The sequence below is a fragment of the Esox lucius genome, chromosome 23, assembly GCF_011004845.1.
Source record: "Esox lucius isolate fEsoLuc1 chromosome 23, fEsoLuc1.pri, whole genome shotgun sequence".
NCBI classification, from domain to species: domain Eukaryota; kingdom Metazoa; phylum Chordata; class Actinopteri; order Esociformes; family Esocidae; genus Esox; species Esox lucius.
This window is the reverse complement of record NC_047591.1, coordinates 14,619,810-14,639,716: the sequence shown is the minus strand read 5'-3', so window position 1 is coordinate 14,639,716 and position 19,907 is coordinate 14,619,810. Positions and strand designations below refer to the sequence as shown.

Here is a 19,907-nt window from a genome sequence, read left to right as displayed (position 1 = left end):
ATCTTCATTGAAATCCTTGGTTTCACCAAACATTAACTGCAGTTGACAGATTACATCTGTACACTTTTAGTCATTTAGCAGACACTAATCCAAAGTGACAGAAAGTACAGGGACATTTTTCCCAGAAGCAACAGAGTAAAGTGCCTTGCCCAGGGACACAATAACAATTGGCCTGGTCAGGATTCGACCCGGGAACCTTCCATTTACAAGCTTGACTCCCTAGCCACTAAGCCACTTTCTTTCTTCTATAACAAACTGAACTACCCCAAAACTACCTGTAGCCCTTTGTTGACCACAGACTAACCTATCTTATGTATAATGAAATTGTTTATTGACCACTGTTATACAACCTACACCACACCACTTTTCTCTCACTTTTCTCGCCAGCAGGCAGCAAGAACTGTTCACTAGAACTGTCTTTTGGTATAACAATGGGATACTGTATTGAGCAGTTGCTAGACTAGTCTTGCACATTCAGTGAATCTGGTCCTTTCTGAATGGACTAAGATATTCTATATGCAACGGACCAAACACTCACTTGCATCGTTAACAAAGAATATGATTTTGCGAAAAAGAGAGAGAACGGGGGGGGGGGCGGGGGCAGGCAGAAAGAACAGTGTTCATGTTCTTATACTGTAAACTGTAGTAATGTGTTGGGCAACCACGAACAGCCTATACAGCTTCAATGCGCCTTGGCATAGATTCTATGGAACTCTACTGGACGGATGGAACACCCGTCTTCCTAATGATATTCATCAATTTGGCATTTTGATGATGGTGGTGGAGAGGCCGGTCTAATGTATTGGTCCAAAATCCCCCGTTGATGTTGGGTTGAGATCTGGGGACTGCGAAGGCCTTTGCATATGATTCACGTTATTTAAATATTTCATAGAAACCATTTAGTGACCCCTCTGGCCCTGGGGATGGGGGGCGTTGTCATCCCGGAGACCCAACATGGAACCCTCATTTAAAGTCTCTGAGATCCTTTCCTCTTTCCATCTGGATCCCTTATTGAGGTCGTCTGGGCCTGCTCAGCCTTTTTACACACGTCACAGAGCATGATACTGTAGGATGTTCATTGTTAGAATTGTATCATGCAGTACACCTGTATGCAAGAATCTTCATTTATGTTCATCCACCCATTTCTTCAGGTTCCTTTTTCCTTTCATTTGTCACCCGTCTGGGTCTTCTTCCTCTGTAGTCTTATTTAAATGACACATCATCCTTAGGCATTATACTGCCTAGTCAAGCTTTAACATGGGAAGAAATGACAGCGAGTCTTCTGCATGTTTCCAGTGGATCTGTCAAGGATGAGCAATCATCTGTATTAAAGCAAAACATGCCGTTCATAAGTTGACATCAAATTGGAAGCACCATGCTGATTGAGTCGTCCCTGGAATGGATATTGAGTGTTCTTAGTAGAACCCCAAGGCAGTAATGTGTCGTTAACATGGCCGCTGAGTCATTCACCCAAAGGCTATGCTACAGTTTAAGGCTATAAAACAGCTCTGGCCTACTGTGTAGAAATGTGTACATAAAATGTATTGATCAAATGGTGACTTTTATGGCTGTAATTTTAAAAAATCTGTTAATAAAATGTTTGTATTTTAGGCCGTAAAAAGTTTAAATGCCCTTTTCCGCATCCCGTTTGTTTTCTGATAATTCCCCAAATTATTTCATCCGGCAGACTAAAGATCCAGAAAATATTGGATCGGCATCATTTACTTACCTTTTCAGGAAGTAATCTAGCCCGCTGAATCCAAAACATCTGCTTCTTTCCTGTCCAGTTTTAAAGGATGTGAAGCTGTTGATGGAGAGTTCAGAAGCGGTGAGCACCCCGTCCAAAGACGATGACTCCACCCTGCTAAACCCCGGGACCAATAGCATGCTGGACAACACCAGGAGTGATTTGACACTGGAGGTGGGAGGTCAATTACAGGTGTGTTTGTGAAGTACATATGGTGAGTGTGGGTGAAGATGATTGCCCTGCAGTTAATGGTATTGTAATCTTCCTTGGGGGATCTGTAAAAAACGTTTTACTTTACTAAAGTGAACATGTTGTTTTCTTAATACAAGAATGATTCCTAACCCTTGAAAGGGCATTTTTCTACTCTTTGGGTTGAACAAAAATAGACGGCCTCTGTAACGGTTTAGGAGTGTTAATGGAAATGGAGAATATGTTGGTCAACACAACTGTCCGGGCTCCCTAGCTGGGCTCCCTAGCTGGGCTCCCTAGCTGGGCTCCCTGTCTAGCTGGGCTCCCTGTCTAGCTGGGCTCCCTGTCTAGCTGGGCTCCCTGGCTAGCTGGGCTCCCTGGCTAGCTGGGCTCCCTGGCTAGCTGGGCTCCCTGGCTAGCTGGGCTCCCTGTCTAGCTGGGCTCCCTGGCTAGCTGGGCTCCCTGGCTGGGCTCCCAGGCTAGCTGGGCTCCCTGGCTAGCTGGGCTCCCTGGCTAGCTGGGCTCCCTGGCTAGCTGGGCTCCCCCGGATGGTAAAGTTTCTGCCACACAGTTGAACTGCGTCATCCCGATCAGGGTTCTAATCCTTGACCCAGTTGACACAGTGCCAGTGGGTCCTGCAGAGTTTGGTGTTAATCTGTACTGTCCAGATTGGTGGGTGGGGTGATGAACAGGGTGGACTTACTGTGCCGCATTCTAGCGTCGAGGTAGGGCGCCTGTAAACTCCTTTGTGGTGGTTGGTGGTTGTGTTCTCAAGGCTTCAGGTCCCAGCAAATACTTTCTGGTTGGGAGTTTCCTGGAATAAAGCCATTGCGAAATTGACAGCACTAATTTGTGGAAAGGAACAATTACAGAAAAATGAGATAACTTTTATAAATACACTAATTATAAAACAACATGGTGCTTACTGCTTCTCTCCCTCCTCCCCCCTCCAGGTTGGGAGAAGTAGGTCTAGTGGCCTGTGCTTCAGCGACGGCAAGTGCCACATCGACTATGTCCTGGTTTACCGGAAGTCCAGTCCACAGTCAGGGAAGAGGGAGATATTTGAGCGTAACATCCGTGCTGAAGGCTTGCAGATGGAGAAAGAGGCAAGTACTGAGTGTTTCAGTATTACAGTATCAGTACTATAGTATAACGGAGGCTCTGCGTGTCTCTCAGAAAACAATGCAAGTGTGCTGATGGGAAGATTCACCATCAAACCTGCCTTTGCGGGTGTGTGGGCGCCTATGCTTCTGCACACGTGCGTGTGCGCGTCGATCTGTGCTCACGCTTGCATGTTTGTGTCTGCCGTTAGCAGTGTGCTGACACTGTAGCTTCAAGGTCACATCTGAAGCGTTCAGAGACACTCTTTACTTCCTTCATCCTTTAATGGCACAGTTGGCTTCTGTCCTGTAGAAATTGAAGTGATCAGGTAATGCATTACCCACAGTAAAACCGGGCTGCATGCAGTCACTCATTTTTTGTATCTGTTAAGGAGCCTAGAAAAACCACAATCGTACAGCGATGACACCGAATTGTTGCGGTTTCGTGTTCTTAGTGATCACTAGTGAATATCATGGCAAATAACTGTGCCGTTCCTCCCTATATCCAGTCATGTGTTATACATTTGTGGCAACGTGATGAGAAAAGGAAGACATTTACATGTCCAATTGCGCTTGGGAGCTGTTCGGGGATATTGTGTTGAATACTGTATGTTTTGCCTCAAACAGTCGTCTGTGTGCAACAGTGATGTGATCTTCCTGAAGCTGCACGCTCCATGGGAAGTACTCTGTCGCTACGCAGAGCTTATGAACATCCGGATGCCGTTCAGGTAGCAAGACGAACACACCCACAATAATACACTCTTTCAATCTCCCTTTATCTTTCGCCATCATTCTATCTCTCTCTTTTTCTGTCTCTGGGTCTCATTATTATTCTGCCTTTCTGTTAGTTACTTAGAATAGTTTGAGACTGACCAGAAAGCTTTAAAAGTGTGATTGAGGCGTCAGATTTCAACACATAGAAGTGCTGGTATGTGTTCCAGAGATATTTGCATCCTACGCCATTACTTTAGACCCCCCCAGGCCACTGCAATCCATTAAGGCTCTCTGAGACTGAGTTATAAAACTGTGTGATGTTATTGTTTTTTGAGGAGGAAAATCTATTACAAGCATCGACGATACAAGTTCATGAGTAGGTGAGTGGTAATTGATTGATTTATTGATTGATTTTTGGGGTGCAACTTTAATGTTTGTTTTCTCTGGCTGTGTGTGATGTCTGATGTAATTCTGGGCTTGCTTTCACCGCCCAGGATGGAAAAGCGAATAAACAGATTTCGGGGATGGCTGCCTCGCAAACCCATGAAGTTTGACAACGACACCTTACCTGACCTGGAGGAGAACGAGAGCTTTACTGCACCCTTCAGTCGCTCCAGAATGCATCAGTGAGTCTCCATCCCTGGGTGGGGAAGCATCCCACCATCAGTCTGGTACTGTATATGGGTTTTGCTTACTAACTTAAAGGTGCAGATTAATACAGTAAATGTCTTTGGACCGGGCTTGTGTTCGATTCAGAATTAAGAAATAAGCCAACAATTATTGTAGATGATTATAAAGACATCAGCAATATACAACATCAAAACAATAGATATCTAGGACGAACTCCTTTAATGATCAAGGAAATCTAAATAATCTGTACATGAGAATACAAAGATACATGCACATTCCAGAAAGTGCCTGGAATTTCAGTCTGTTTGGGGTTGGGCGGACCTTTTGCCCTTACTTGTACACAAAAGTTAATCTAATTGTAATAGCTAATTTACTGTTTATTAGTTTTAGGGGACCACACTTCTGCAATATATACAAATGGCCTACATTTCTTTGTGGGGGCTGATCTAACAGTGGCCTTTTGGATGCTCACAAGTCCCCCTAGAGGCCAAATGACTGTATGTAGAATGCACTGAGACTACCTCAAGCCAACATGGTGTGCTTTTCAAAAGCTCAGTCATATGACACCGGATCATTATCTGTGTTCGTTTTTTTTTTCCCCGATACAGTTTCATCATTCACAACAAAGACACGTTCTTCAACAACGCCACCCGGAGTCGCATAGTCCATCACATCCTGCAAAGGGTAAAATATGAGGAGGGCAAGGACAAAATGGGTAAGACTATCATCACCAAACAACCCAAGTTGAAATGAGCCCTGGACATGGAGTAACATAGAACTCCTCCACTAGAGCTATTCTATGTGCGAGGTATAACATTTCTCCAGCGTGGGGTTATCGACCGTGACCTTGTGTTTTGGTTTGTGCCCCAGGGATGAATCGACTTTTGAGCAATAGTTCCTATGAGGCAGCTTTCCCCCTTCATGAGGTAATACATTGGCACTTCACATGGTGGTTTAAGAGAGAAATTTCACATCCGGTTTGCCGAACCCCTCTGCATAGTTTGGAGGGAATACAGCTTGTGCGTGTGTGTGTGTGTTTACAGGGGAGCTACAGGAGTAAGAACTCCATTCGGACACATGGTGCAGACAACCACAGGCACTTGTTGTATGAATGCTGGGCCTGGTGGGGGGTGTGGTACAAGTATCAGCCTCTGGACCTGATCAGGTACATTCACACACCTTCATTAGGAGCTCGTTGGTGTATTCCAGTGTATTTTGTGCACCTCACTGGTTGTCCCTAGATTTTGTTGAAGTTCTCATGCTCCACCCACGACAATAACCCCGAAAGCACGCGAGTACATCAGCGAGCCGATGGAATTAATTTACTAGATGTTAAGGAAAACGTCTGAAGCCACAATGCAATTTCAGAGGTTACATTCTGACATGTGCGTTGGTGTTGTTTGTCTTGCATCGGTCCTGTGTTAGGCGGTATTTTGGGGAGAAAATTGGTCTGTATTTTGCCTGGCTGGGCTGGTACACTGGGATGCTGTTTCCTGCTGCGCTGGTTGGGCTCATGGTCTTCCTTTACGGGTGGTTCACACTGGACCACTGCCAGGTCAGGTAATGTGAGACGGCCTGATACTTGTTTTGTCTTGTTTTTGACTTGTACTCATAATGTGCTATGAATGGAGAAAAAAACATTGCATTTACCAATACTCCTAATCAATTATGATGTACAGCAGTGTGGTACTTTGGAATTGCCAAAATGTGTCACTTTTCTAACAAGCATCATACAACTTTATAATAACCAGTAGACCGCCATTGAGGTCATCACACCACACCTTAGAGTAGTGAAAACACCTTAGAGTAGTTCAATGTGGTAGTGAAGCTTTGTAGGGGACTGATGTTGGTGCGTTCCACATGATGTTTTGCGCCACAGCATGGGGCTGTTACTCTAGCAGGGCTAAATGGGATTATTTTTAAAATGTAAGAGCTCACTGTTCTTTGTACTAGAACTATTTGGAGGCAATTAGGAGACAAATAATGAGGATAAATGCTTTGCGTTGTTATTCTTAGAGATTAACTTTACAGCTGAAATCAGACACCTTGTCTATAAACCGATTTTGGTTGAATTTCCTTGCTGGCATTTCATTGCCTTACCTACATTTACATAGTTGCGTAAAAACACATTATAACAGGGGTTATGGTGCAATAAGTATGTGCCGGCCGTTGATAAGAATGTCAGACTGAGAGTCATTATAAAGCTGAGGAAAAAGTGATCAGCAGTTATTAAGTACATTGTTGGCTGTCTGTTGTGATTATGATAATGCCTCCATGCATTAGGAGAATGGATATACATATTACTGAGTATTTACACATCTAACTATTGCTATACAGCATTATTACTCTACCGTAGTACATTATGAGTGCATGTATAATGCATTATGTGTATGGGCTTCATGGAAAGTCTTGCATACCAAAAACGATATATGCTTTACACTGGTGTCAATGTGGCCTTGTTCGGTTTTAAAGTCTAAATAAGTCAATGCTGGTATAATTAGGCCAACGCTTTTAGTGTGTGAGCTGTATTGCAGCTCTAAGAATGAATGAGTGCACTGACCCAGTCTAAAGGTTGTCTGTGATTCTCCAGTAAAGAAATCTGCCAGGCCAATGACATCATCATGTGCCCTATTTGTGATGAGTACTGCCCCTACCTGAGTCTCTCAGACAGCTGCATCTATGCAAAGGTAACTATGTATCACGCTGAAGTTTTGTCATGTCAACTTCACACTGCTCACAAACATCAGCACTTTGGACTGGGCACATTGTGCAATTTATATAATTAACTAGGGATGGCTTTACGGGGATACCGCTTAAACAAAAACCTGCATGAACTGCAGCTTTCAAGGAACAACATTGTCACTTTTTAGACCAAAAAATAAGTACAATTATTTGACAACATTTTTTCCAAGAGCGGTGCTAAAGTAACACATTATTCATTGCAAGGTTAACTTTTTACTGTCAGCTTGCTGTGGAAAATGACAAAAACACACATTTGCATTCTTTATGTACAGATGTAACCACTTGTTTCAACTGAATTCATGTTCCCATAAATAGTCTAAACGATTGCGACTTGTCTATTTCTTTGCTGTAGGTCACCCATCTTTTTGACAATGGAGCAACAGTTTTCTTTGCTGTATTCATGGCTGTGTGGGGTGAGTTTGTTTTGTTCACCTATAAGGAATACAAATAAGTAACTCAACATTTAAATGGTTTAGCGGTCCATACACAATATAATGTTACACACGTACAGTGAGTCATTACTGGGGCCTCAGCGTTGCACAAGGTCCCAGGCAAAAGGTGTATATGGAGGGTCAGGGCAGGGCCAGGCGTCATCTGGTAACAGCACGTCGGTTTGGGCCACTCCCATGTCGTAACGACTGTATGTCGGGGGTTTTGCATTCTTTAAGTCCTCCGGAGGTTGAGTGATGGAACAGGCGACTGCAACAGTTGAAAAACCTCCATTTTAGTATTCTGTCGATCTGCTTAAAGATGCTCCCTGGGGCTTTTTTTTTGCAAGTACCAAAATATTTTTACAACCTCCCATTTTGAGCTGCAGGCTATGGAACAGTAGTTTTCCACCGGGGGGGCTATTCTTTAAGAGGGCCTGTGTTGAATCTCTGCCATACATCAGTTAGCATTTCAATTTCACATTTTAAAGCTAGTGGTTTTGATGGGTTACAAATCAGCAAATACATGGCATGGTACCGGACACTCTTTTCAGGGAACATTTGACTTGACTGTGCCATTTTTACAAACACTGGACAAAAAGTGCGGACTGCATCTTTAACTGTTTCACAAGGTAGTGACAGAGCATTTTTAGTGGACTGTATATGCACTTTATCTTGCTGTATACTGTACCAAAGCCACATCACTGGAATAGACCTACCTGTTGCTGGGAGCTTCTCTGTAGAGGGTGGGATTTTAAGTGTCTGCTTAAGCCTCCTATCATAACTCCAGCTCTTCAGTAGGCAGAAAAGCACTAGGTAGAATTGCAGGCCAAAGTTCAACAGAAGCACCAGCCAAATGAAGACATATTCTTTTGTGGGAGAAGACAGGGGGGATGGGGGGAAAGAGAGTAAATTGAGATGAAGGAAATAAGCAAATACAGAAGGTATGATCAGATATACAGTTAATCCAAAATATCCTCAGGGAAATAGACCTCATAAGCCAGCCCTTTGCCTTACATAGCAAAGTGCCCACAAATACATTGTAGACTGTTTACACTATTTAAACCTTTCCCAGGTGCTTACACACTTGCACATTAGGCAAAGAACTAAGACTTTGAATATATATATATATATATATATATATATATATATATATATATATATACATATCCTTTTATTTTTTCTTAACTACTTAGAGTCAGACAAAGTCATTGAGTCTTTTTTGAGTAATTGCTGGAAGTCTTCTGGTACAGCAGCCAGCTTCTTGCAAAAGCATTTTATAAATGAGATATTTTTTTACTTCAGTACAGGATGAGGTATCTTACTTTGGTACATACATTCAAAGGCCTGTATATTAGGCACACCGCCTTGTTCAAATCTCACTAGACCTAATAAACCAGTCACTGAGTACAGTTCAGAAAGAAGATGCTTGTTAGCATATAACTGTTAAATTGGAAATCCACAATGCAGGTCTTGGTAATAGACTTGGCCTCAGGGTACAGCAGCTCACTGCCTGATGTTAAGGTCGGCGTGGAATACTGGCATAATTGGTTCTATCTTAGCTGATGAATCAGCTGAGTCAGAGGCACATGGCTTTCACTTCTGACCTGGCTTTGCTAATTTCATCTGCAAATAATTAACGCACAATGGAGCAACACTTTAAGGTGCACTCTGTGCCTTTTTCGCATAGAATATAGCACTTTATTTATAGTCAACTCCGTAAGTGTTTGGACAGTGAGGGATTATTTTATTTTTTGATTTATTCTAGCACTTTGGATTTGAAATGATCCTGACTGTGGGTTTAATGTGCAGCCTATCAGCTATATTTGGAGGGTATTTTCCTCCAAACTGTACACAGTACTTAGAAGAATCTGCCAATTTTGTACATTTTAGGGATGAATTGGCATCACGGCTGTTTCCTATTAAGGAGGTGTATTTGCATCGTAAATACATGCACAGGAGAGCTGTCAAAGTCTGGTACATATTATAGGCTTAAGAAAACATCATTACAGACTTCAGGCAGACTGCATGCAAAGGAGATACAACCAAGTACTGCAAATGACTATGATATTATACATAATGTTAATCTGTCCAAATCATGCCCCAAAAAACAGGGGAGGGAGTTATGGATGGAAATACCCTCAAAATGAAGCTGGCAATCTGCACTTAACCCCATAACAATATTTTTTTATTTAAATTGCAAAGTACTGGATTATATGGACAAAGAAAAAATGTGTCTCTGTTCAAATGTTTTTGGAGTTCTCTGTATATGAGTTCCACAGGGTCTTTGTTTCACTCACCAGACATTTTGGTAGGTTTTGGCTCAGTCCCAGATGCCTGGCTGGGAAAGACTTAGAGAGAATTGCGGATTGCCCATCAATCACCTCCCTTACACAGGCAACCTAGATATAGAGAAGACAGAAATTAGCATGCAGTATTAACCACTATTGCTTTGGATAATATATTGAACTTTTATTTTCTACTTTTGTGACGGGGTTGGCAGGTTTCTGCAGTGTATGTATAGTTGCTATGATTAGATAACATTTTCCTGATTCGTGATAGTCATTTGTTTACACTGATTTGATCAACCTACACTGGTTGATTAATGATTGTTGTTAGTGATATTTAAAGTACTTGTGTTGAATATTACCCTAGGTGTTAATGGGATGAATGGCTGGGTTAATGAGGTCAAGGGCAAGCCAGTATTTCAGTAGACCTCCACCATTTATCATTGTCTTGAGTGCCACAAATGTAACTCCTCCTTTAGTAAGTTACAAAGGGGCATTGTTATCCTGTTGGTACAAAGATACAACAAAAGGTCTAATATATTGAGTAAACTGTGCTTCTCCACTCCATATAATGAAGGAGATTAGTTTAATTAAAATGTAGCAAAATGGAATGAACTAACCTAGAAAATCTAGGTACTCATACTAATAGCACTTATTGTAATTCCTAGCCTTGTTTTGCCAGAGCAAGTTATGATGACATTAAAATCCACTACTAATTAACAACCTAACTGAATTCACAACTCTGCAGGACCGCAACAGTTTGCTGTTGTGCAAAGACACATTCATTTCAGGGCATTGAAGCAGAACCGCCGATTATGAAATTTGACATTTAAGTAAGATGTATTCAAACAAATGTGGTATCATAGGCCTAAATAGGTCCTCGTACAATCAATATAGTCCAATCTTGGTCTGAAAACTATTTTACAGTACCTGGGTTTGTCTGGAAAGCAGTAGATCTTGCTGCAGGCCCTTGCTTTTGTCCAACTATAACTATTTCTTGGCATTCACCTACAGTAAAATACCCATTGCAGTAGCTTCATTAACATTCCTCAGAAGTGTGTTCCCCTGCTGCTGGCTTGGTAAAACATGTGCCACCAAAAAGATAGCCAGCGCCTGGCTTTCAACAGCTGTCTGGAACTACAAAAACATGTTCCTTTCCTTTTAGAACAACTAGTTCAACTGATTTCATTCCAGCCTCTGCACAAAGTTTGCTCTGATTGTGGAGTGACATGCTGTTAAACAGATTGGCAATGGGTAACCTGTCACAAGGACTTTGTTCAGGGGAACCTCAGCCTGATCTCTTTTATAGCCTGAAGCATTGTGACAGTATAAAATCTTGGTACCCAAAAACTGTTGACAATGTCATCTGAATACAGAGCACATAGTCCCTTGTTGTGTGATTTAAGTGCTATTTGGATGATTTTGAGTTACGCGAAATGCAAAATCTTCTCTCAGCAATGTGAGACATGGTTAAATAAAAATTATTCGTTGGGGGTGGGGGGGTGCCATAGAGGCCAAATATTATCCGAAAAATTGTGACATGACAAAATTTATACTCACCTTCTCTAGCACTAACAACCCTCAAACATGTACCTATTTGTGTATTTTAGCAACCGTTTTTCTTGAGTTCTGGAAGAGGCGGCGGGCGGTACTCGCGTATGACTGGGACCTTATTGATTGGGAAGAAGAGGAGGTAAATATACAGTGCTTGAATTATGATCTGCATCATCAGCTTGGAATGAATCACAAGGTCTTATCCTCTGTGTGAATGTGCGTGTGAAGTGTGTCTGAAATAACCAGAACAAGGTACTGGTGTCAGAACTGCACTCCAGTTCAAAGGATTACTGGGGATCTAAGGTACTGTCTGCTGATTTCCTTGCAAGAATATCTTTAGAGATTATGTATTTATTTTAAGAATTGCGCAATTATGATTCATCATGTTAAGGTTCTGAGGACGTTCTGCTGAAATATGTAAAATATTAACCGGGAACATTGTTTTGAGAATACCCACTTGATTCCACTGTGAATCCGCTTAGGACTTAAAACACCCAGACTTACATGTTGTAAATCAAAAGCTGTTTCAATAAAGCCAAGGAGATGTCAGATGTCACCATCATGCTTCTAAGACATTTTTCTCAATATTCAGAACCTTCTGAAAGAGGTGATGGCTAAGCCAGCTTTATGTGTGTTACAGGAGGAAATCCGTCCTCAGTTTGAGGCCAAATACTCAAAGAAGGAGAGGATGAACCCCATCTCTGGAAAGCCTGAGCCGTACCAGGCCTTTACAGACAAGTACAGCCGACTCGTCGTCTCAGCCTCTGGAATCTTCTTTATGGTGAGTAGGAATAGTGAATATTTTAAAATATAATACTTTAAGTAGAGACAGATGCATAAATGGTTTGCAAGTGGTGTCTTGTTAAACCAGTTTCCCACTTTGTATTTAAATGTATTCAGATATTCCATATGTGTCCAATGCATCAAAGAGAAATCAAAAACTATGGATTTCTGCCAAACTGACCAAACGACCGAGCCATCATTCAGAATGTCTTACTGAATGTCTTACTAGATCCTGGTGGTGATAGCTGCTGTCTTTGGGATCGTGATCTACCGTGTGATCACAGTCAGCACTTTTGCTGCCTTCGGCTGGGCTCTAATCAGGAACAACTCCCAGGTGGCCACCACTGGAACTGCTGTGTGCATCAACTTCTGCATCATCATGCTCCTCAATGTAGTGAGTGGCTTGTTCATAAATGTATTCAGGATTATTAGAAAAACTATATACTGTATATGCAATACAGTAGCAATCAAACTACCTCATGAAGCTGGTTAAGAGATTGCATAGCTGTCATCAAGGCAAAGGGTGTCTACTTTGAAGAATCTACCATATGAAATTGTATTATATTTAGAAAATATAAATATAATATATTATGAAATATATTTTGATATTTTTTGGTTGCTACATGATTCCATATGTGTTATTTTATAATTTTTTATCTTCACTATTATTCTACAATGTGGAAAACAGTAAAACTAAAGAAATACTCTTGAATGACTAGGAGTGTCCTAACTGTTCACTGGTAATATATCTATCAATCAGTAATGAAGCACAATATATTACACATGTTGGACAATTACAATATAACTCATTGCCTATGTTGTTTATTATATACAGCCAAGCGTTTTCTTCATATTTAAAGGGTGTTGATCAAAAATATATATTATTTTACAGAATGTGAAGTTAAATAGATAGATTGCAGACTGTCAACTACGCTAAACAATAATACATATTGGCAATCTCCTGATAGTTTTTTGATCATCTATAGATGTGGTGGCATTTTGTGTAACTGAGGGGATATATAGCGGCAATATTATTCACAGTCAGTATGCTTTCGTAATGCGGTTTATAATCTACCAATGGTATGTTTGGCAAATTATAATAATAATAGTGTCCTGACTTTATGGCAGTATAACTGAACCAGCATGAGAATGAATTAACTGGTAATCTTGTATTGCTATTTTCAGTTATATGAAAAAGTTGCCCTACTGCTCACCAATTTAGGTAAGCTACAACTGTCTCTCCTCCTTTCATTATCCTTTAACATTACATTCTCATTCATGAAGGTAATTTCATAGTGATGGAAAGAAGGTAATATCTGCGACCATTTTAAAGTGCAACACTGATACACATACAGTTAGGTCTGGAAATAATTGGACACTGACAAAAGTTTTGTTGTTTTGGCCGATTACCAAAATATATTCACGTTACAGTAAAATAATGAATATGGGCTTAAAGTGCAGCCTCTCAGCCTTGAGGGTATGCACATCCAAATTGGAGGAAGGGTTTTGGAATTACAGCTCTTTAATATGTACCACCCTCTTTTTCAAGAGACCAACAGTAATTGGACAATTGACACAAAAGCTGTTTCATGGACAGGTGTGGGCTAGTCCTTCATTATTTCATCAGTTAAGCAGGTAATATGTCTGGAGTTGGTTCCTGGTGTGGCATTCGCGTTTGGAAGCTGTTGCTGTGAACCCACAACATGTGGTCAAAGAAGCTCTCCTTTGGCTGCAAAATAAAAAAGAATCCATTAGAGAGATAGCAGGAACATTAGGAGTGGCCAAGTCAACAGTTTGGTACATTCTGAGAAAAAAATAACACACTGGTGAGCTCTGTAACACAAAAAAGCCTGAACATCCACGGAAGACAACAGTGGTGGATGATCATAGGATCTTTCCATGGTAAAGAAAAACCCCTTCACAATATCCAGCCAAGTGAAGAACACTCTCCAGGAGGTAGGCATTTCATTATCCAAGTCTACCATAAATAGAAGACATCACGAGAGCAAATACAGAGGGTTCACCACAAGTTGCAAACCATTCATTAGCCTCAAGAATAGAAAGGACAGATTAGACAAAAAACATCTAAAAAGCTAGCCCAGTTCTGGAACAGCATTCTTTGGACAGATGAAACTAAGATCAACCTGTACCAGAATGATGGGAAGAAAAAAATATGGAAAGGGCTTAGAATGGCAAATGATCCCAAGCATACCACATCACTGTAAAACATGGTGGAGGCAGTGTGATGGCATGGGCATGCATGGCTTCCAATGGCACTGGGTCACTAGTGTTTATTGATGATGTGACAGAAGACAGAAGCATCCGGATGAATTCTGAAGTATATAGGGATATATTGTCTGCTCAGATTCAGCCAAATTCAGCACTGTTGATTGAACGGCGCTTCACTTTACAGATGCACAATTACTCAAAACATAGCAACCCAGGAGTTTTTTAAGGCAAAGAGGTGGAATATTCTGCAATGGCCGAGTCAATAACCTGATCTCAACCCTGATTGAGCATGCATTTCACTTGCTGAATACGAAATAAATGCAGAAAGACCCACAAACAAACAAACAACAACTGAAGAGCGCTTCAGGAGAGGCCTGGCAAAGCATCAAAAAGGAGGAAACCCAGTGTTTGGTGATGTCCATGCCTCCCAGACTTCAAGCAGTTATTGCATGCAAAGAATTCTCAACAAAGTATTAAAAATGAACATTTTATGTGTAATTGTTTTAATTTGTCCAATTACATTTGAGCCAATGAAATAAGGTGACTGTGTATGCAAATGGTTGCAATTCCTAAACGTTCCATAAAATATTTTTTGAAAGTCAGCACTTCAACTGCATCTGCGTTGTTTCATTTCAAATCCATTGTGGTGGCGTACAGAGACAAAATGATGAAAATTGTGTCAATATCCAAATATTTCCTGGCGTTAGTGCACTGTACTGTATGATATACACCTTCCCTCTCTTTCTCTGAACCTCCATATTCTCTCGTTTCCTCCATTTTAATCTTATTCTAAATGTTTTCTCTCTTTTCCTGTCTGGCTCTGGATCCACAGAGCAACCAAGAACGGAGTCAGAGTGGGAGAACAGCTTCACCCTTAAGATGTTCCTCTTTCAGTTTGTCAATCTGAACAGCTCCACTTTCTACATTGCTTTTTTCCTTGGCAGGTGAGGCAGCAGTTCATCAATATTTTCCTCAACTGGAAAATACAGTAAAAGGTCCAAAAGAACACACAGCTTTTAATTTACTACCGTTCGTGATTTAAACCAGGGGTGCTTGTAGTCTTTGCTAGTCTAATCTGGGACAGATCTGTTATTATAATGCCCATATTGGTCATGGTTAACTGCATGGCAGTCTTTTTAAAACGTTATTGCGCAAAAGAAAATGGATACCTGGCTCAAATGGAACTCTAATAAGAGCTGATTGTGTTCAGTGGTTAGAACAAGGAAACTAGGTTATTTACTTGCATTTTTACTAATAGCACATTATATTTCACACTACATTGTATAGTAATGAGTTAGTGAAATCCTGTGAGCGTCTTTGTCAGGTTCACTGGTCGGCCAGGAGCCTATATCCGCCTCATTAACCGCTGGAAGCTTGAGGAGGTAAGTCTTCTACAGTATGCAGTTCATAACACTTCTGAAGTATATCCCACCTGGAATGTGTCTGGTGTATTCTCTAATGGATATATAAAGACCAAGGAGAATTTTTCTCCTGGTATGGACATTTTTTGTCACTGATTATTTGGTAAAATTAAGCATCTTTCAAATGTTGCAAGGGAAAGGGACATTTGTCCACACAGTTCAAAACTGTGTGAGAGTTTTCTGTTTTAAGGGGTGAGACTTTGCTAGTTTTCTAAAACATCTTCCTGCAGAACTGCCATTACCCAATATTTTTATTCTGGATGTCAGAGTTTAAATGTGAAGTGCCTTGAAATACTCTATGAAAAGCTATGAACCATCACAAGTACATCTGTAAGTGTGGTCACTGTTTCCCCTCTCCATGTAGTGCCATCCCAGCGGTTGTCTGATAGACCTCTGCATGCAGATGGGAATCATCATGGTGCTCAAGCAGACCTGGAACAACTTCATGGAGCTGGGCTACCCGTATGTATGGCCAGGATCTGATCCGATTCAGTCACCCCCGTGACCATGATTGGTGGTTTGTCAGGCTCCTGTGACTATGATTTGTTGTTTGTCAGGCTCCCATGACTATGATTGGTTGTCTGTCAGGCTCCCGTGACTATTATTGGTTGTTTGTCAGGTTCCCTTGACAATGATTGGTTTTTTGTCAGGCTCCGGTGACTATGATTTTTTGTTTGCCAGGCTGATCCAGAACTGGTGGACGCGGCGGAGGCTGAGGCAGGAGCACGGTCCCAACGCCAAGGCCAGCTTCCCCCAGTGGGAGAGGGACTACAACCTGCAGCCCATGAACGCCTACGGACTGTTTGATGAATACCTGGAGATGAGTATGTGCACTTTGACCCCCCCCCCCCAACCCCGCGTTTGGAACACATAGCGTTTCTACCTCAGTTTCATCAACCAATTTGATCAGTCAGTGGAAGTCAGATTTTTGGCTAGAGCCATGTAAACCTGTGTGTGTTAGCACACGACGCTCTGCGTCCAGTTTGGCTTCACTGCCATATTTCTGTCTGTTTCAGTTTTACAGTTTGGCTTCACCGCCATATTTCTGTCTGTTTCAGTTTTACAGTTTGGCTTCACCACCATATTTGTGGCCGCTTTTCCCCTGGCCCCTCTCCTGGCCCTCCTCAACAACATAATTGAGATCCGCCTGGACGCCTACAAGTTTGTCACCCAGTGGAGGCGACCCCTGCCCTCTCAAGCCAAAGACATCGGTGAGGCTCATTTTCGGGGGGGGGCCTGTTTGCAACCTAAAGAAGACTATTCTCTGAAAATGTCCCAACCCTTTTCTTCGCAGGGATCTGGTACGGCATTCTGGAGGGCATTGGGATCCTGTCCGTCATCACCAACGCCTTCGTCATTGCCGTCACCTCAGACTTCATCCCACGCCTTGTCTACGCATACAAGTACGGGCCCTGTGCAGGGCAAGGACGAGCCGGGGAGAGGTGAGCTAGTATGACAGTGGTGACCACAAAGACAAAGCGTCTGCCTTATGACACGGCTGGTGATGAAATGGCAGACATGTTACACTGCTCAAACTGTCCTGACGTCGAAGCACTGCTGTTTCCTGTCCAGGTGCATGATGGGATATGTGAATGCCAGTCTATCCATATTTAGAGTGTCTGACTTTGAGAACAAGTCAGAGCCCAGGACAGACGGATCTGAAATGTTTGGAGAGGCTGTGAAATACTGCAGGTAGGTTTGGCGACTAACAGCACCAGATGCAGAAGAGGTGTGTTTCATCACTCTCATCGGTACTGTCGTTTAGCCTCAGAAGGTTGACAGTTTAGTTATTATTATACTTATTTTCTTCTACCACTGACTTTGCAGTAGCACTTAGAATTAGGGACCAGCTGTAATTGGTTTATAAAGCCTTTAAAATGATGCAGTAGCATAATAATGACATTATGCCTGTTGTAAATTTGGACAATGGCACATCCGAACCATTGGTCGAAAAAAAACAACCACTGCTCATGGGACGGCAACAACACGTCCTAACCAAAAGTGGGAAAAGAACTGCAACGAACTGTTTTGTCCAACTATAACCATTCAAAGTAAGGGTTAAATAAGGTGTGTAAGGGTTCATCATAGAAGCAGTTGTAAATACTTTATAAACCCTTAATAACTGGACATACAGTAGATATTAGCTCACTGTTTGGAACGATCTGACTAGCTGTCACACTACTTTGATGTAGTTTCATTATAAAGGCTTTATAAAACCTTTACAGATGGTACCTTATTCTAAAATGTTACCAACTTTTCAGATAGAAAAATGCATTTCCAGTTTTAATCTGTGTTGATCCCCAGGTATCGAGACTATAGAGAGCCCCCAGACTCGCCCAACCAACCGTACTCGTACACGCTCCAGTTCTGGCATGTCTTGGCTGCACGGCTGGCCTTCATCATTGTCTTTGAAGTTAGTCTGTACAATATATTTGATTCTACTTGAGGGCTTGAATTTTGCACCACAGCGCGGTAGTTGGCAGATGTGTTTGACATGTTTATTGTAAAGCCTCTTCTTACTGTACCATGTGTTTCCCGGCATTTGTAGCACATGGTTTTCACCATCAAGAACCTGATTGCTTACCTGATCCCAGACCTCCCCAAAGACCTGCGGGACCGCATGCGACGGGAGAAGTACCTGATCCAGGAGATGATGTACGAGGCCGAGTTAGACCGACTGCAGAAAGAGAAGAACGAGAAGAAGAAGAAGAACAGGGCGTATCACAAAGAGTGGCCTTGAAGGGACAAACAGGTGAAGGGTGACAGCGGTGCGCAAAACACAGGTTTCGATATGCTTGACACAAATCAGTAATCAAATTGAGGTTTGCCGTATGTGAAATAAGGGATGATGGGGGACCAGATTGCGCAAGGAAGTTGAATATTTTCAGCGAGGAGCGAACTTCCTGTTGTAGTAGTTCGCACTGCTTTTGTGATCAACTATTGACCTCCTGTCTCTGTCTCCACAGGTCATTTTTGTGACATTTTTTGCTCAGTAGTTTTGTGTAGGGGGGGATGACGGTGAGCTGGCTGCATGCATGCCAGGGACCGCCCTGCCTGTCCGTCTCCTGCTGAACCGTGTGAGCGCCCCCAAGAGGACCGTCCAGCAAACTGCATTCAGCATGCTCCTCGCCGTTGTGTTCACACATACTGCACATCGTTCTGATGCTGAGGTCCAGTCAGTTGGGGGGGAAAGACATACGTCGGGAACATTTGACAATAGGTTTGCAACTCTTTAGCAGATTGCTCCTTCCACTTCTGACTCACAACTGTACATTTCTTCAAAACCTGAATGTAGATTTCAGAGAAAAATGGAAACAAAGTAGGCAAACGTGTACAGTTGCATTGTCACAACTTGAAAAGATTCTCTCTTACGTGGGGGTTGAATGACAAACCCTGTTTACAAGCCTTTTAATTTTGATTATAAAACTTGTGAAAAATCATGATCATGAATTTCTTCGTTGTAAAAGGAGAGATATTTAAGTGAATGTCAAGTTTCCACGAGGTTGTGAACCCTAGGCCATGTTCTCTGCTTACATTGTGTGGTGCAATAAGTTGTTATTTTGAAATGATGTTCCATCACGTCTGTGGTGGTGGACGCCGATTGCTCAAACGTCAGATGCCTTCCATTAGAATGGATTCTAATAACTATAGTAATAAAGATGAGTATTTATTACAAATTTGGTTTCACAAGTGACCTATTTGCACTACCATGTCAATTCATAACTGTTTCGACGTATTTCCGTCTGACAGGACACCCCACTATCAGTATCTGTCACTGCAGCTAGGCTGCCTCTAGTACCTATTCTGGTCATTTCTGAGCCTCTGCAGTTCTCTGCTGTGCCACCAAGGGGCGCTAATACACTTATCTTCTGATACAGAGGTATGTACATTTCGCCTCCTGTGAGTGTTCTCAAAGTTATCCAGTCAGCTATCCAAAGATGCAGTAATGTAATGCAAGTTCATGTTTATTTTAAGGGAAATGCAATGATCAACGCTGACGATTGTTGACATTGCTCTGTAAATACACTACCGTTCAAAAGGTTGGGGTCACTTTGAAATGTCCTTGTTTTTGAAAGAAAAGC

The 19,907-nt window shown here is 41.9% G+C and overlaps 1 protein-coding gene and 1 long non-coding RNA gene across 7 annotated transcripts in view; one reads left to right on the top strand and one right to left on the bottom strand.

The window, feature by feature from the left end:
• The window catches only part of LOC105023445 (anoctamin-4), a 40,118-nt gene extending 20,211 nt beyond the window's left edge, over positions 1–19,907 (top strand). For 2 of the 5 annotated variants that reach the window (XM_020043018.3, XM_020043017.3), the window contains exons 6-29: positions 1,788–1,939; positions 2,890–3,042; positions 3,664–3,764; positions 4,086–4,130; positions 4,245–4,376; positions 4,989–5,095; positions 5,251–5,545; positions 5,806–5,940; positions 6,971–7,067; positions 7,475–7,535; positions 11,449–11,531; positions 12,033–12,173; positions 12,405–12,569; positions 13,361–13,397; positions 15,237–15,348; positions 15,729–15,786; positions 16,190–16,287; positions 16,507–16,649; positions 16,884–17,036; positions 17,120–17,267; positions 17,398–17,517; positions 18,130–18,238; positions 18,374–18,577; positions 18,792–19,907. In XM_020043018.3, the coding sequence (XP_019898577.2) occupies positions 1,788–1,939; positions 2,890–3,042; positions 3,664–3,764; positions 4,086–4,130; positions 4,245–4,376; positions 4,989–5,095; positions 5,251–5,545; positions 5,806–5,940; positions 6,971–7,067; positions 7,475–7,535; positions 11,449–11,531; positions 12,033–12,173; positions 12,405–12,569; positions 13,361–13,397; positions 15,237–15,348; positions 15,729–15,786; positions 16,190–16,287; positions 16,507–16,649; positions 16,884–17,036; positions 17,120–17,267; positions 17,398–17,517; positions 18,130–18,238; positions 18,374–18,565 (2,837 nt within the window). In that variant the 3' untranslated portion in view covers positions 18,566–18,577; positions 18,792–19,907. The remainder of the gene's footprint in view (positions 1–1,787; positions 1,940–2,889; positions 3,043–3,663; positions 3,765–4,085; positions 4,131–4,244; positions 4,377–4,988; positions 5,096–5,250; positions 5,546–5,805; positions 5,941–6,970; positions 7,068–7,474; positions 7,536–11,448; positions 11,532–12,032; positions 12,174–12,404; positions 12,570–13,360; positions 13,398–15,236; positions 15,349–15,728; positions 15,787–16,189; positions 16,288–16,506; positions 16,650–16,883; positions 17,037–17,119; positions 17,268–17,397; positions 17,518–18,129; positions 18,239–18,373; positions 18,578–18,791) is intronic. The other 3 variants (XM_020043019.3, XM_020043020.2, XM_020043021.3) reach the window with 3 other exon arrangements.
• LOC105023444 lies at positions 7,736–10,856 on the bottom strand. 2 transcript variants are annotated; one of them, XR_828979.5, is made up of 5 exons: positions 10,769–10,856; positions 10,201–10,342; positions 9,851–9,952; positions 8,270–8,419; positions 7,736–7,821 (listed from the first exon to the last, which is right to left on the bottom strand). It is a non-coding gene; the product is annotated as an uncharacterized LOC105023444 (long non-coding RNA). The 2 variants fall into 2 exon arrangements; XR_828978.5 differs by lacking the exon at positions 10,201–10,342 and having other exon boundaries at positions 10,769–10,855.